At 34.2% G+C, this 13752-nt stretch overlaps 1 protein-coding gene across 2 annotated transcripts in view; it reads left to right on the top strand.

The window, feature by feature from the left end:
- The window catches only part of LOC127083122 (WD repeat-containing protein 55), a 76832-nt gene extending 64271 nt beyond the window's left edge, over positions 1-12561 (top strand). Inside the window, exons 1-16 of one of the 2 annotated variants that reach the window (XM_051023367.1) lie at positions 6534-6696; positions 7079-7175; positions 7429-7470; positions 7622-7686; positions 7808-7895; positions 7999-8071; positions 8509-8615; positions 9219-9261; positions 9373-9429; positions 10213-10289; positions 10438-10486; positions 10576-10622; positions 10738-10811; positions 11038-11093; positions 11959-12097; positions 12281-12561. In XM_051023367.1, the coding sequence (XP_050879324.1) occupies positions 7081-7175; positions 7429-7470; positions 7622-7686; positions 7808-7895; positions 7999-8071; positions 8509-8615; positions 9219-9261; positions 9373-9429; positions 10213-10289; positions 10438-10486; positions 10576-10622; positions 10738-10811; positions 11038-11093; positions 11959-12097; positions 12281-12351 (1083 nt within the window). In that variant the 5' untranslated portion in view covers positions 6534-6696; positions 7079-7080 and the 3' untranslated portion in view covers positions 12352-12561. Of the gene's footprint in view, positions 1-6533; positions 6697-7078; positions 7176-7428; positions 7471-7621; positions 7687-7807; positions 7896-7998; positions 8072-8508; positions 8616-9218; positions 9262-9372; positions 9430-10212; positions 10290-10437; positions 10487-10575; positions 10623-10737; positions 10812-11037; positions 11094-11958; positions 12098-12280 lie in introns of those variants that run through there. The other variant, XM_051023375.1, reaches the window with a different exon arrangement.
- The last annotated feature ends 1191 nt before the right edge of the window (positions 12562-13752 follow it).

Below are 13752 nucleotides of genomic sequence, written 5' to 3'. Positions count from 1 at the left end.
AAGTTAAATTCAACTCTCCATCATCAGTTGGACTTTGTGGGTCCATTTGTTCTACAGTTTTCTCTTGAGGTTGAGGTTTTACTCCAGCACCTATGGGTTTTGTATGGAAATAGGTGGGAAAGAATTCTTTCAAACGATCTGGTTTAATATCTGGATTGGGGAGTGGACCTAACATAGCGTGACGAATACCAGAAACAAGAACAGGAATTAATACCTGGGATTTGTAGATACTTTCCTTCTCTCTCTCATTGGGAGGTTCAGGAACGTATTGTTGGTTTCCAATAGTCATTGGTCCATTCAACTCGTGTGCAGGATGAAGAGTTGAATCTTGGGTCTTCCTGGAGTGTTTGCTGCTGGAAGATTTTGGAGGAGCCATTGTTGAGAAGAACAAAGAAATTTTTTCTCAGGGAAGTTGAAAGTTTAAAAATGGGTATGAAGAAGGAAGTTTAAAGCGTAACAAAGTTCAAAGAAAATAGGTTATGAGTATTTATAAGGGAAGATGATGAAAAACGTTTGAGTTTTTGATGATAGTCGTGGGACACGTGGCTGAATCACAATGGTGATGATGAAGATGTGGAAGTTGAAAAAGGCCATGATGTTAGGTTTAGGAAATGATGGGGGTAAGGTCTAAATGTGGGCTAGACATGACGTTTCTGAAAAAGTGTAATGATGAATATGTTTGGGAACTTGAGATTATAAAATCTTGGAAATAGTGGAATTAAATGACATGACATCAAAATATTGGTTGACAACAAATGATTGTTTCTCCAGAGTAGTCGAAACATCTTTGTTGGGGGGAAATTTGTATACATGTATTTTTGACGCCATGAAATTAATAAGCAGAATAGTGCTTTCGACAAATGGTGATGAATCTTTTCGACAAATGACACCATGAAATTAACAGTTTAGTTAATAAGTGTTTTCGACACTTCGACAGATTGGTGGTTCGATATTTCGACAGAAGAAGATGTCTGCAGATGAAAAGACGTCTTTGACAAGTATGGATGATATTATGATATTTCGACAATTCGACGAGTCTGAGGAGACGCGTTGTTTCGACGTAAAGCGGAAATTCGAATTCAAAGAGTTATAACGTTTGGCAGAAGACGCGTGGAAGCACCTGGCGAAAGGAAGTCATGCAGAGAGCCAAGTGTCATAGTTTTAGGATTTATTCGTTAGTGACAGTTATTTTGTTTGTATATAAATAGGATAGTTGTTATCAGAATGGAGGAGGGGTGAAAAACTTGTACAAAATTCTTGCAAAATACTTAAAGTACCCGTGTGAGAGAAAATAGTCTTATCTGGAAAATGTACGTGTGAACAAACACCATTTCTTTAAAGTTTTTATCTTATAAATTTCAAAGTTCTTTACCAATTTTCCTTTACATTTACCAGTCATTTATCCTTTGCATTTACTTTATGCAATTTACTCTTCGCCATTTATTTTTCGCCATTTATCTTAGTCTTGTTAAGTTTACTTTTACTTAAGCACTTTTAGTCAATATCTTTCGTACATGAAAGATTTAGTAAACCAAATAAAGGATACAAAGATTGTTCTAAAGAGTTACAAAGTTATTTAAATTTGCACGTGTCCTAGGATTTGTATGGTTGATCCTGCAAGTAACCCAATTCGATAAGTTTTGGAAAACCAGAGGTTGTTCGCCAAAATCAACAGCGAACACCACCCACCTTCCTGCATATGAATTAGACAATCTAATTTCGTCACTGTAATATTGAAATGACGGCTGAGTTAGAACATACCATGCATTTACCACTTTTTTGCGAAGGTTCTTGTCTTTGATTGCACACATGAAGTTTTGTGCGATATGTCTAATGCAATAGACATGGGTAGAAGGAGGATCATGTCATCTGTTGTCATGGTTATTTTAAGCACTCTCAATGACAACATGTCTATCTGAAATCAAATAGAGATTGACTTGTGGAGCGACATGTGTTATGAGATGTCGAAGGAAGAAACCTTAACCACCAGCGATTTCACCTTCAGCCAAAGCAAAGGCAATGTGAAAGACATTATTGTTACCATCTTGTGAAACATCCATAAGCAAAGTACCTTTGTATTTGTCGTATAACCATGTTCCATCAATTTGAATAATAGGTCTGCAGAATGTGAAACCTTTGATGCATGGTTGAAACGCCCCAAAGAGACGGTGAAAGATTCTATTTCCAGCAACACAAGTTCCGTCTGGCGTAAATGTTGGCAATGTCTCCATAATTGCAACAATTCATGGTGCGTATGTTTTAAGTGCCCATAAAAACCGTGGTAATTCTTTGTATGAATCCTCCCAGTTGTCGAATACATGTTCAACAATCTTTGTCCTTGTAATCCACACTTTCTTGTAAGATGGAGTATAATTATATCTTGTGACAATATGAGATATTATTATACTCACCTTCACTAATGGATCTTTGTTAACAAACAGAAAAATGTCTTGACATATCAATGTTGCGCTTAATTTACGGTGATCTTGTACAATATTAGTGGCAATGCAATTGTGAGGTGGGTCTATAGAAACTATCTCCCAAGAGTCGCTTCTCTTCTTGTGAGACGCAACCAACCGAAACTTGCAAAGGATATTACGACATTCGATGACATACCTTCTCGAATCAATGTGTTTCACAATGAAATCAACAGAGTTGTTCATGTGAGATTTTTTGATAGCTCGCAACATTCTTCTTTAGTGTGGTACATGTCTCCCACTTTTAACTCACCTTCTGATCGTGGATACGGGTTATAAAAAACACTGTTGGATATTTCATCGTCATGCAAATCCATGTTTGTCATATGTTGCGGCGAATTATATACATGACTTAGAGGTAATGGCGCTGGATGATCGTCATCTTCAATGTTGTTGTTCAACATATGATCGACATGCGTCTCAGTCTCTTCTTCTTCTTCATCAACGACGTTGACTTCTGCTTTTGCTTCTAGGTCAACTTCATTTGAGTTTTCTGAATCAAATTCGTTAGATTCAACTTGATTAGTTATCTGAGATTGCTGAGATGGTATACTTGGTTGAAGAGTAATATATAACTCAATAGAGTTGCAACCAGAATGTTCGTGACCAACAAACATATATTCAACATCTTCATTGTCCCGTACCTTTAGCGGGTAAAATTTACATTGACCGTTCTCGAAATAAATTGGATTTTGATACGTGATTTATGACACAAGACCAGATCCTATGCAGAATTCTATTCGTTTTTTCAAATGCAATAAATTTGAATTTCTCTTGATCGTAAGTCGGATAATATCGGTGTTTCAAAAACAAAACCCGTATACATCACACTCATATGTATCACCTTTGTAGTAAGCATTGATAATATATTTGGGTGCATATGACATTGTAATATTTAGGTGCAGATGAATAATAAACTTTTTGGTGCAGATGAATTGATGTTGATTTTAGGATGACATGGTAAGATACTTAAATAGCCAAGTGACATGGCATGCATGCAAGCCCTAGCGCCATTCCTATTGGCGCCTACATGCATTATTTGTACATGGACGCCAGTCCATGTGGCGCCTTGCAGACCTCGAGATTCTGCATGCAGATAGCCATGCAGTCTGCAGCCTATGTGACCATGCATGCATGCAAGCCTAGGAGGCGCCAATCCATATGGCGCTAGCATTGTAAGTTTGCATGTGTAAGCCACACCAATTGGCTCATGCATGCAAGCCCATTTATCCATGCATTCAAACTTTTGCATGTCTTTGCATATTTCTCATTATAAATAGCCATGCAAGATTCACTTCTTCATCACCAACAATCACTTCTTCCTCTGCAACAACTACTCTTTAATCTACAACAACCATTGTTTCATATATTTACTACGATAAGATGTCTCTGCTCACTATGGGTGAATCACATAGAGGAATAATTACAAACATAACAACTTATGTAAGCGTTTAATTCTTGTGTTATTTTTCTAACACAATTTTTTATAAAGTAACTTATTTTGTTGTTTATTTTTTAGGATGTTTCTAGGTTTCAAACTCGTGTCCACGAATTTGTTCACATGGACGCGACGATTCAACCTTATGTCGAAGTCATTGGTTTTGGACATGTAAGCAAAATAATGTCTTGATCGATTGATACTAAATTTGTTCTTGCATTATGTGAAAGATGACATCCCGAGACACACACGTTCTAGTTTCCAACCGGTGAATGTACCATGACGTTAGAAGATGTCTACATGTTATTGGGACTGCCTATCGAAGGTAAGGCGGTAAATAGTAAAAACAACTATGCAAATTCAATTTGCATGAACCTTTTGAATGCTGACTTGTTAGATGATAACTCGAGAGGTCAAAATATACTCCTTTCACGCCTTAAGGCATATTATAAAAACTCACATTTAGATGAGAATTCTACCGAAGACGCTTGAATAATAAAAACTAGGTGTTATATTATACTTTTAATTGGTTTATTTTTATTTCTCGAAGATAGTGGTTCTGGTATGCATGTTATGTATTTACCTTTACTAAGACATGCAGATAGAATAAGAAGTTACAGTTAGGGGTCCGCTTGTTTGGCTTATCTTTATAGCTTTTTGTGTAAAAATGCACACAAAGACACATCTACATTTCTGGATGTGCTATTTTGCTCTAAGCATGGGGTTGGTCCAGACTACCGTCCCTAGCGCCCGTCAACAACAATCCATTCACATTCTCGTACGCACAAAAGTAAGTTCTTAAAAATGGAATATATTCCCTTACTTTACCGATTACTATCTCTAAATAATATTTTTACTTTTATGGTGCAGATGATCGGTACATGGTATGAGTTACAACATATGCCCTAGACACTGTATTACCCAGTATCACAATCTATTAGACCACCTTCGACCGACGAATGTATTGTCATTAACCTAATTATTTCATAAAAATTTGTTAATTTTTTCTAACAAATTTATAATCTAATATATGCTCACATTTCAGTTCATTTGGCGTCCATATCTAAATTTGGATCATGACCATGAAATCAACGAACAAGACGCAACCGTTTGGACTGCATGCACACCGATCATAAGATTCACCACCGTGGAGATGCATAATAATGATCGTGTTAAATTGCAGTTCGGTATGCTTCAAAACATCCCAGATCCCCCTCCCCGACAAACCTCAAAGAATGGCATCTACGAAAAGTTAACGACCAATGGAACTTTAACCCATGGCAAAGCTTCGCTAGATCTGAGTGTCAAAAATGGAAGCACCGACAAGACCATGTCTTAACTGACGTTGTGATGCCAACCGAAGAAAAACCAACTCGTAATTATATGACTTGGTACATATCGGTTGAATTTGAGTTCATCGCCGATGATATGTACCTATACGATCCACACCAGGCAACTTACAGACAAGAAGGCTCAACATCTAACCCGCAACAATATTGTCAGACCGGTTACTCACAACCCCATACCCATCAAATTTTCCGATCAACAAGCACACAAGCCTGCAACCCTAACATGCCAAACATCCAACCATAATACCAAGAGCATACCTCGTACCACCACCAACAATTAGATCATTATCAAGACACCCAACATCGCTATGCACCCAACACATCACCCTACCATAGTCGCCTTAGCCAAAACACTCAACGATCATTTAACATCAACCGTCCCTCCTACTACTATAGCCAAGAAGCCCAAACATCACACAACCAAAACATGCAACAACCATATGGCTACCAAACACCACAACAATCATTTCAACCTTTCCTCGACGCATCATTCGCACTAATGTCTCCCTTCAGTCGTCCTAGTCGCCCTCCAATAACTCAAACACAACCCAACTACTCTGGCATGGGTCATGAACTCAGCTATGGCGGTAATCCTTCAATGCATACACAAGACTACGTAGATTTGTCTGAATATCTCAAGCAATCTCCTGCAGTTGGTGCTCATGTTCTTGGCCCCTCAGATACTCAAACACCAGAGGTGAATCATCAACGTGAGTTAGGGTCACAAGTTCGGGTAGCTAGGGGATGTGGGACCGGAGGTCGGTTAGGTCATCCCGGTCAACGACATTAGTCTTTTTGTGTAAACGCGTATTAATATTAATATGAATTGGTCCGATTTCGACTTTATCTAAAATGTATAATGTTTTTAAAAAAATAATTACGAAACACACACAGGTGCCAGACCAATTGATGCCTCCTTTAAAACTTAACACATATACGCCAATTGGATTGACAACACTAGGTGCACTAACCAATCCAATTAGAGTCTCCTCTGTAAATTTAAGAGCAAACGCCAATTCATTTAACGCCTCCTCTTCAAAGTGGAGTATTTTGAAAAATAATAAAAAAATATATATATTTTGAATTTTTTTTTAAAAATAAGGTTATTTTGATAAAAAAAATTCTTTTATGATAGTTTAGAAACAAATAAATGCATCCAACACTATATTCCTTTCAAAAACTTACATGTTTCAGTTTAAAAAAAAACGTTTAGATTAGTTTTCCTTGATAAATCAAACAGCCAATAACAAGCCACGTGTTAATATGTATTTTTTTTCTTAAAAAAAAGCTTAAAACAAAAACGAACCCAAAACGAAAACTAGGTGCGGCCAACTTCCATCTCTCTGTTCGCGGCGTGCCGCCACTGTCCATTGCCGCCCCACCGACAAACACATTATCTGGTCAACTTTGAAGCCACAGCCCCGCTGCAGAGGTCTGTTGATGCCCCTTCTTTTTAAGCCCCGCTTCTTTAATTTGCTTTCATAGTTGATAAATAACTTTATGGGGACTTGGGTTGAATAGTAGGAATTATTTTCTGAGTAGCAGTCAGCGGCCGCGATTAACTACTTAGATTAAGTGCTTATAGAAAAAGCACTTATCATTTATGTGTTTAAGGTCAAACTGTTTTCAATACTATAAGATATGTAATCATATAAGTGCTTATGTTATAATAATAAATGTGAAAGTATCAACAGGTTAGGTCATAGGGTTTAGTTAGGGTTTAAGGACCTGAAGCGTGTGTTACTGACGATTGATTGCTGAGATTAAGGCAGTATATTTTATCTTGTTATTCTCTTTCCCTGTGTTGTTTCCAGGAATGGAAATCAATTTGGGGAAACTTGCATTTGACATTGATTTTCATCCATCCGATAATCTCGTTGCAACCGGACTCATAGACGGTGACCTTCACTTGTAAGTTGCTCTTCAAAGTTATTTTGGATATTTTGGAGAACTTATAAAAAAGAAACTCAAAAGTTTAAGAAATATGTCATAAGCTGTTTTGATAAAGACTACCAAACAATCTCACTAAACTTATGTAAGTAGATAAACTCCAATAAGCCAATCCAAACAAACCCTTAGTCTTCCATAAAACAACATTATCAGGAATGTTATTTTTGTTGCATTTATAGTAATTAATGATTATGGTGAATCATGTGTCTCGCAGATACCGTTATAGCCCGGATAACACTACTAGTGATCCTGTGAGGTATAGATAAATTCTGAACTCCTTTTCTTTATAGTTTTTTGGATACTAAAAACTTGCATGAATATTGGCTTTATGTTGTTTCCATTTTGTTATTTATTATCATTTTACTAATGCGTTAGCTCATGTTTGTAATCCAACATTGCAATTCCAGGGTGTTGGAAATTCATGCCCACACCGAGTCTTGTAGAGCTGCTCGATTCATCAATGGCGGGCGAGGTAATTTTAGGTTCTGGTTCTCTTCTTTTGTTTATGTTTTAATCGTTATTCTGTTTATGTTATTGATGATTTTATTCAGATGTTTTTGACTCTGAAATGCTTAATGTAATGTGTGTTTTAGCGCTGTTGACGGGCTCTCCCGATTTCTCGATACTGGCTACAGATGTGGAAACTGGATCAACCATTGCCCGACTTGATAATGCCCATGAGTGAGTTGATTTGTGGCTATAATTCATTTATCCTATTTTGGTTTATAGAATTACTTGTGCGTTGATAGCTTTGTAATTTCTGTGATTCTCTGTTTTGATGCAGGGCTGCAATCAATAGATTGATAAACTTGACCGAGTCAACCGTTGCTTCAGGAGATGATGATGGTTGTATTAAGGTAATTTTTTAGTTTCATTTCACATTTGCAGTATTGTGCTTTGAAACGCATTGATAACTTTTGGCATATATATATATATATATATATATATATATATATATATATATATATATATATATATATATATATAGATATAGATATAGATATATATATATATATATATATATACATATACATATATATACATATAGATATACATATATATACATATATATATATATATATATATATATATATATATATATATATATGTATATCTATATCTATATATATATATATATGTATATATATATATATATATATATGTATATATATATAAGTTTTAAACATAAGTTACTCTATTTTTCAACCTTTTCCCAACATATAAATTAGTTATGGAAAAGACCAGACAAAAGTTGTTAACTCAATTCTTTTCATTTGATGTTCACGTCTCGTAGGTTTGGGATACCAGAGAACGTTCTTGTTGCAATTCATTTGAAGTCCATGAGGATTACATTTCAGACATAACATTTGCATCTGATGCAATGAAACTATTGGCCACAAGGTGACTTTTTTCACATACCTGAAAATATATTTTAGCTTTGAAATTCTTTTAGAAACTTATTGCGCTGCTGCTGATACTAACTGCTTTAAAAGTAAGCTGGTGTAGTACTGCAAATAAATTTGTTTATTGTATATTTGTACAATTCAGTCATTAGCATTATCAAGTTCGAAGGTAGGTATCAATCTTTTTTATCTTGGCAATTATTTAAGCATATCGTAGCTATGCATTTCTATTTAACAATTTCTTTTTTCCCCTTTTAGTTATCTTAGAATTGACAAATACTTCAGCTGTTTTCTCATGTTTAACTAACAGTGACTTTTTCCTTGCAAAGTCAATTTACTAGAATGCAAATAGGGACATTCTATGTAAATTATTAAGTTGGTTTGCATTCATAGTGTGACCTTTGGGAACTGAAATTTACATAAATGTTACTTGTTCAGTACTTGTTATTACATTTCCGTTTTAGTTTTAAATTTCCTATATAGAATATATCACTGTCAAACAGTTCCTTACAACATGCTTCATGAATAATAATGTTTTTCAAATTTTACTTTTTGTAACTTATCAGTGGAGTCTAAAATATTTTTTCCTTTTGTTATCAAGTGGAGACGGGACCCTTTCTGTTTGCAGTCTTCGACGAAATAAAGTAAGTTGCATATATACATGTTTTATGGTTCCTTTTAAAACATAAACCAATAAACGAACGCTCATTATCAGCTTTTTAATTTTTACCCACCTTTTTCCTGGTTACTAACAGGTCCAAGCCCAATCTGAATTTTCTGAAGATGAGCTATTGTCTGTTGTTTTAATGAAGGTATCACATAATCATTTTGTGATTTGCTTTGAATTTTCTGTTTTTTATAAGTGTTGAAAAAAATGTCACTATGAAAAAGAACTATTAGGCTATGTTTGAATGGATAATTTTAGAGGGCTAAGTCTACATTTTTGGTATATATTTGACATTTTTTAAAAATTGAAAGAATGTCATGATAAATGATCATATAACATATCAATCACACTTAATTTATTCTTGGAATTTTTTATAGTTTCCATAATTTAGAAAAGGAAAATAAACCATCCTCTTCCCTCCAAATTCCAAAATCATCCATCCAAACATACCCTTAAGAAACTCCATTTATGAATTGTTTATTGTGCTATGTTCTTGCTTCATGGTAGAAGTACTAAACGTCATTTGGTTGATGTATTCATTTTCTATTTACATTTTTAATTGCAGAAATATCACCTTTTTTATTTTATAAATCATCAGAGTCTTATATAACTATTGTTTTTGATGTTTCCTATACAACATTTGAAAAACAAAAAAAAGTAGAACAATGTGATGTTTTTGTAATTTAAAATGAAAATGGCCTATGTAATATACTCAAGTACTTCATGCTTGCCAAATACCTCAAAATTTCAAAGAAGTGTTTTTATACTAAAAGCAACTTTTAATTATTTAATTGCATTACTAAGCATCTACTTTGCCAATGTCTTTATTTGTTACCTTTGTACTGAATGGTACACTGATTAGCACACAAATGTCGTCTATTAAAACATGCACATGGCTAATATTTGCATTTTTGGGCTGGTATATCAGAATGGTAGGAAAGTTGTTTGCGGATCACAAACTGGAATCTTGCTGTTGTATTCATGGGGATGCTTCAAGGATTGCAGGTACATGGCGTGGATTGTATCATTATTACATGGTGGAAATCATTTTACATATATGAGACTGAAGTAAAGACATCAGTTTGATGTTGTCTTCCTATTATATTACTTCTTTTACCTCTGACTGATATTCTAACAAATGGTTAAATTCCAGTGATCGATTCGTTGATCTCTCTTCAAACTCTATTGATACCATGTTAAAGGTGAGTGGATAGCATAACATGATTACTTTAGTTTCAGTATTCGTTTTTTTACCAACATAGCATTTTAATTTTTTTAATTATTATCTTAGCTTGATGAAGATAGGATTATTACTGGATCGGAGAATGGGATGATCAAGTGAGTCTTTAGCAGTTTTAGATCATTGTAATTTGTACATCTTATTTGAATCTTATTACAATCTTTTCATTCATTTGTTCTTTGTCTCATCTATATACACTGTTTTTATGTTCAGCTTGGTTGGAATATTGCCAAACAGAATCATTCAGCCAATCGCCGAGCACTCTGAATATCCTGTTGAGCGTCTTGGTAACATAGTCTTACTGTATTCTCAGAATTTTATGCGGCTGTTTGGGTCCAAGGGGTTGAACCTATTGTTCCAAACCTCAATTTCTTAATCATTGGTTTTGTAATTTTATGCTTGCAGCTTTTACAGTTCATTTGGCATCTGTTTAGAATATTTACTGTGTTTACCAATTTTTTGTTTGTTTGTGGCTTCCAGTAGTTTGACTTATGATTTTCTTTGGTTTTGAAGCATTCTCTCATGATAGAAAGTTTCTTGGAAGTATTGGACATGATCAAATGTTGAAGGTATTTTTCGTAACTTTCCAAAAAACTAAGGAATTGACTCCACTGCTGCCTTATTCTTGCAACATTCATTCTAGGCAGTAGGCACAGCTCATTTTCATGATTGTCAGTGTAAGTTACTTTATAGTCGTTTTAGCGTGGCTTGTAAGAAAAGTGTCGGGGCAGAAAATGAGAAAAGTAAGTTAGATATTGAAGGAGAAGAGAGAGTTCAGAGAGTGGTCTAAAAATGTATTGTGATATTCCGAGTTTCAGTAGACAGAGATGAGTTTTATTATGGCATACAATGTTAGGTCTAAGTAACCGAATAAAAGTCGCCGAGTTTTAACTCACATTTAGCAGCACAACAGATTCTTCTGTTAACAAGTCCCAAGTAACAAGTATTTTGACATGTGCCAATATTAGTTCTGGACTTATGTTTACAGCCTAAGCAATAACTACACGAATCTAATTCGAAAAAATGTCAGTAGTACCCTTCTAAATCTTAGGGTCTCTGTCAGCAAAAAAATTGATTCTTGGAAGTGGAAATGAAGTTTGGTTAGAGGCTTTGTAAGAGGATTACTGAGATTATCACAAATACAAAAAATCACTAGGGTGATGAAAGCAAACCATGTTTGAATCCTAGAGGATTTCAATCTGGGAGGAGACCAAGATTTTATATTCCGCTTTGGTGTTTGAACAAGCCACAGTTGGCCAGTAAGAGATTAAATTCAAGCGCTGCCTTGCGAGTTACTGATTTTGCAACTTTGAATGTGTGACCCAGATGCTTAGGGGTACAAGTGTACAACCAGATTAATACAATTAGAGCTTCATAACGTTGTTCTAAAATACTGTTCCCTCAAACATCATTTTTTTTCCTTTTTCTTTGCAGCTATGGGACTTGGATAATATAATACAAGGTTCAAGAAGCACACAGAGAAATGAAAATGGGGTGGTTGACAATGATGTCGATAGTGACGACAACGACAATGAGATGGATGTAGATCACAATCCTTCTAAGTTTACTAAAGGTAAGCTATGATTGACACAACTACTATCTACATCCCTTATAAACTCATTTTACAATTTTCACATATTAATAATTAAATTATGTATTGTATTTAATATGTCTATTTTGTGTATAAATATTTTTCTTAAACTAGAGTATTATACGGGGGTATTCTGTAAGTCACTTTTTGTTGATAACTTTGCAGGGAAAAAGAGTAAGAATGCAAGTAATGGGCATGCTGTAGGTGATTCAAACAACTTCTTTGCAGATTTATAGGACATTTGACTGCAACTTTTTTCCATAATCTACTAAGAACATTTGCAAGTGTGATTTTCTGATCAACAAGCATCCTCTAGTTTAAGGCTCCCCATTCCCGAAATTTGTTCTTAAGTTCAGCACTTTAAGAACTCAACCTTTCCCAACAGTTTTGAAGACTGAAATTATTGAATAGTCCATATCTCAAGCTTAGTAATTTTACTTAGTAAATTAGAATTTTTTTTTGGATCGTCTCATCTTCGATTTCATCCTAGATTCTAATTTTATTTGAGTTTATTGATATAGATTTATCTTTTTAATAAGTAATTTTATAAAAATGTAAATAATACCCCTTCTAGTCTTTATCGTATGAAAAAGTTTACTTTATATATCTAATATATATATAGTGACTAGATATATTGTTTCTTTAATGGAAATAAAAGTGATTTTTTTTATAATACAAACGAGAGGGAGTACAGGTTAGCTCAATTTTTTTTATATAATTAAAAAAAGAAATTTTAAAAATAACTTGAATATTTATTAATACAAGTATTAACGTGATAAAATATATGTCAAAGATAATTTTGGTAAAAATTATTTAAAATAAGAAATATTTTTTGAAAATTTAATATCTTAAAAAATATAAAAATATATTCTTTTTATCTTTTTGAGAAGCTATTTAAATTAATTTTGTATTTGAAGGTCTTTCTTAAAGCTTACAAAAGAAGTATAATACAATTATTTTTAATTATTTTTTTTCAAAAAATTATTTGTGGAAAATTCAAAACAATAAATATGTTCCTATTTTTTTTTAAAATTAAAAGATTCATTTTTACATGCAGTATACATTATTTAAAATTAAATCCTATTTTTCAATTTTTTTATACAAAATAACTTTAAATTTAAGACTCGGATACCACTTGTGTTGCTCTTAGCTTCCGCGTACTCCCTAACAAGTGATATCAAAGATCCTTAGTCAGATTTGATGGAGAATGAAAGTTGGATCCGATGTTGTATCATTTTAAAAGGCAATAATAACTTAGGAAGATTGTTGGGTTCAAGTGTGAGTGGTTAAGTCCCACCTCGGCTATGAATGAATAAAATATTAGATTTATAAGAGAGGTGACCAATTAATCCATGAGTCAGGGCCATCAAGCAATCCATTTTACCCGTAATTTTTCGCGGGACGGACCAAGATTTTAGGTGACGCTCTCCAATTTGTCAGTCCTGTCAAACATGTTTTTTGTAGGCTTTTGCAAGCAGAATATTTTTTTTAATATATATTTAGTCTTTAGGGGTGTAAAGTCCACCCCACTCTCGTTATTTTGTGGGGATGACCTATGTTTGAGGCTCACCCCCCAAATTTTGTCCGCCCTGTCCAACCTATTTTTAAGTCGGCTTTTGCGGGACGAACCTAAACGG

This window comes from Lathyrus oleraceus, chromosome 1 (assembly GCF_024323335.1).
Source record: "Lathyrus oleraceus cultivar Zhongwan6 chromosome 1, CAAS_Psat_ZW6_1.0, whole genome shotgun sequence".
NCBI classification, from domain to species: Eukaryota; Viridiplantae; Streptophyta; class Magnoliopsida; order Fabales; family Fabaceae; genus Lathyrus; species Lathyrus oleraceus.
This window is presented reverse-complemented; position numbering and strand designations above follow the sequence as displayed.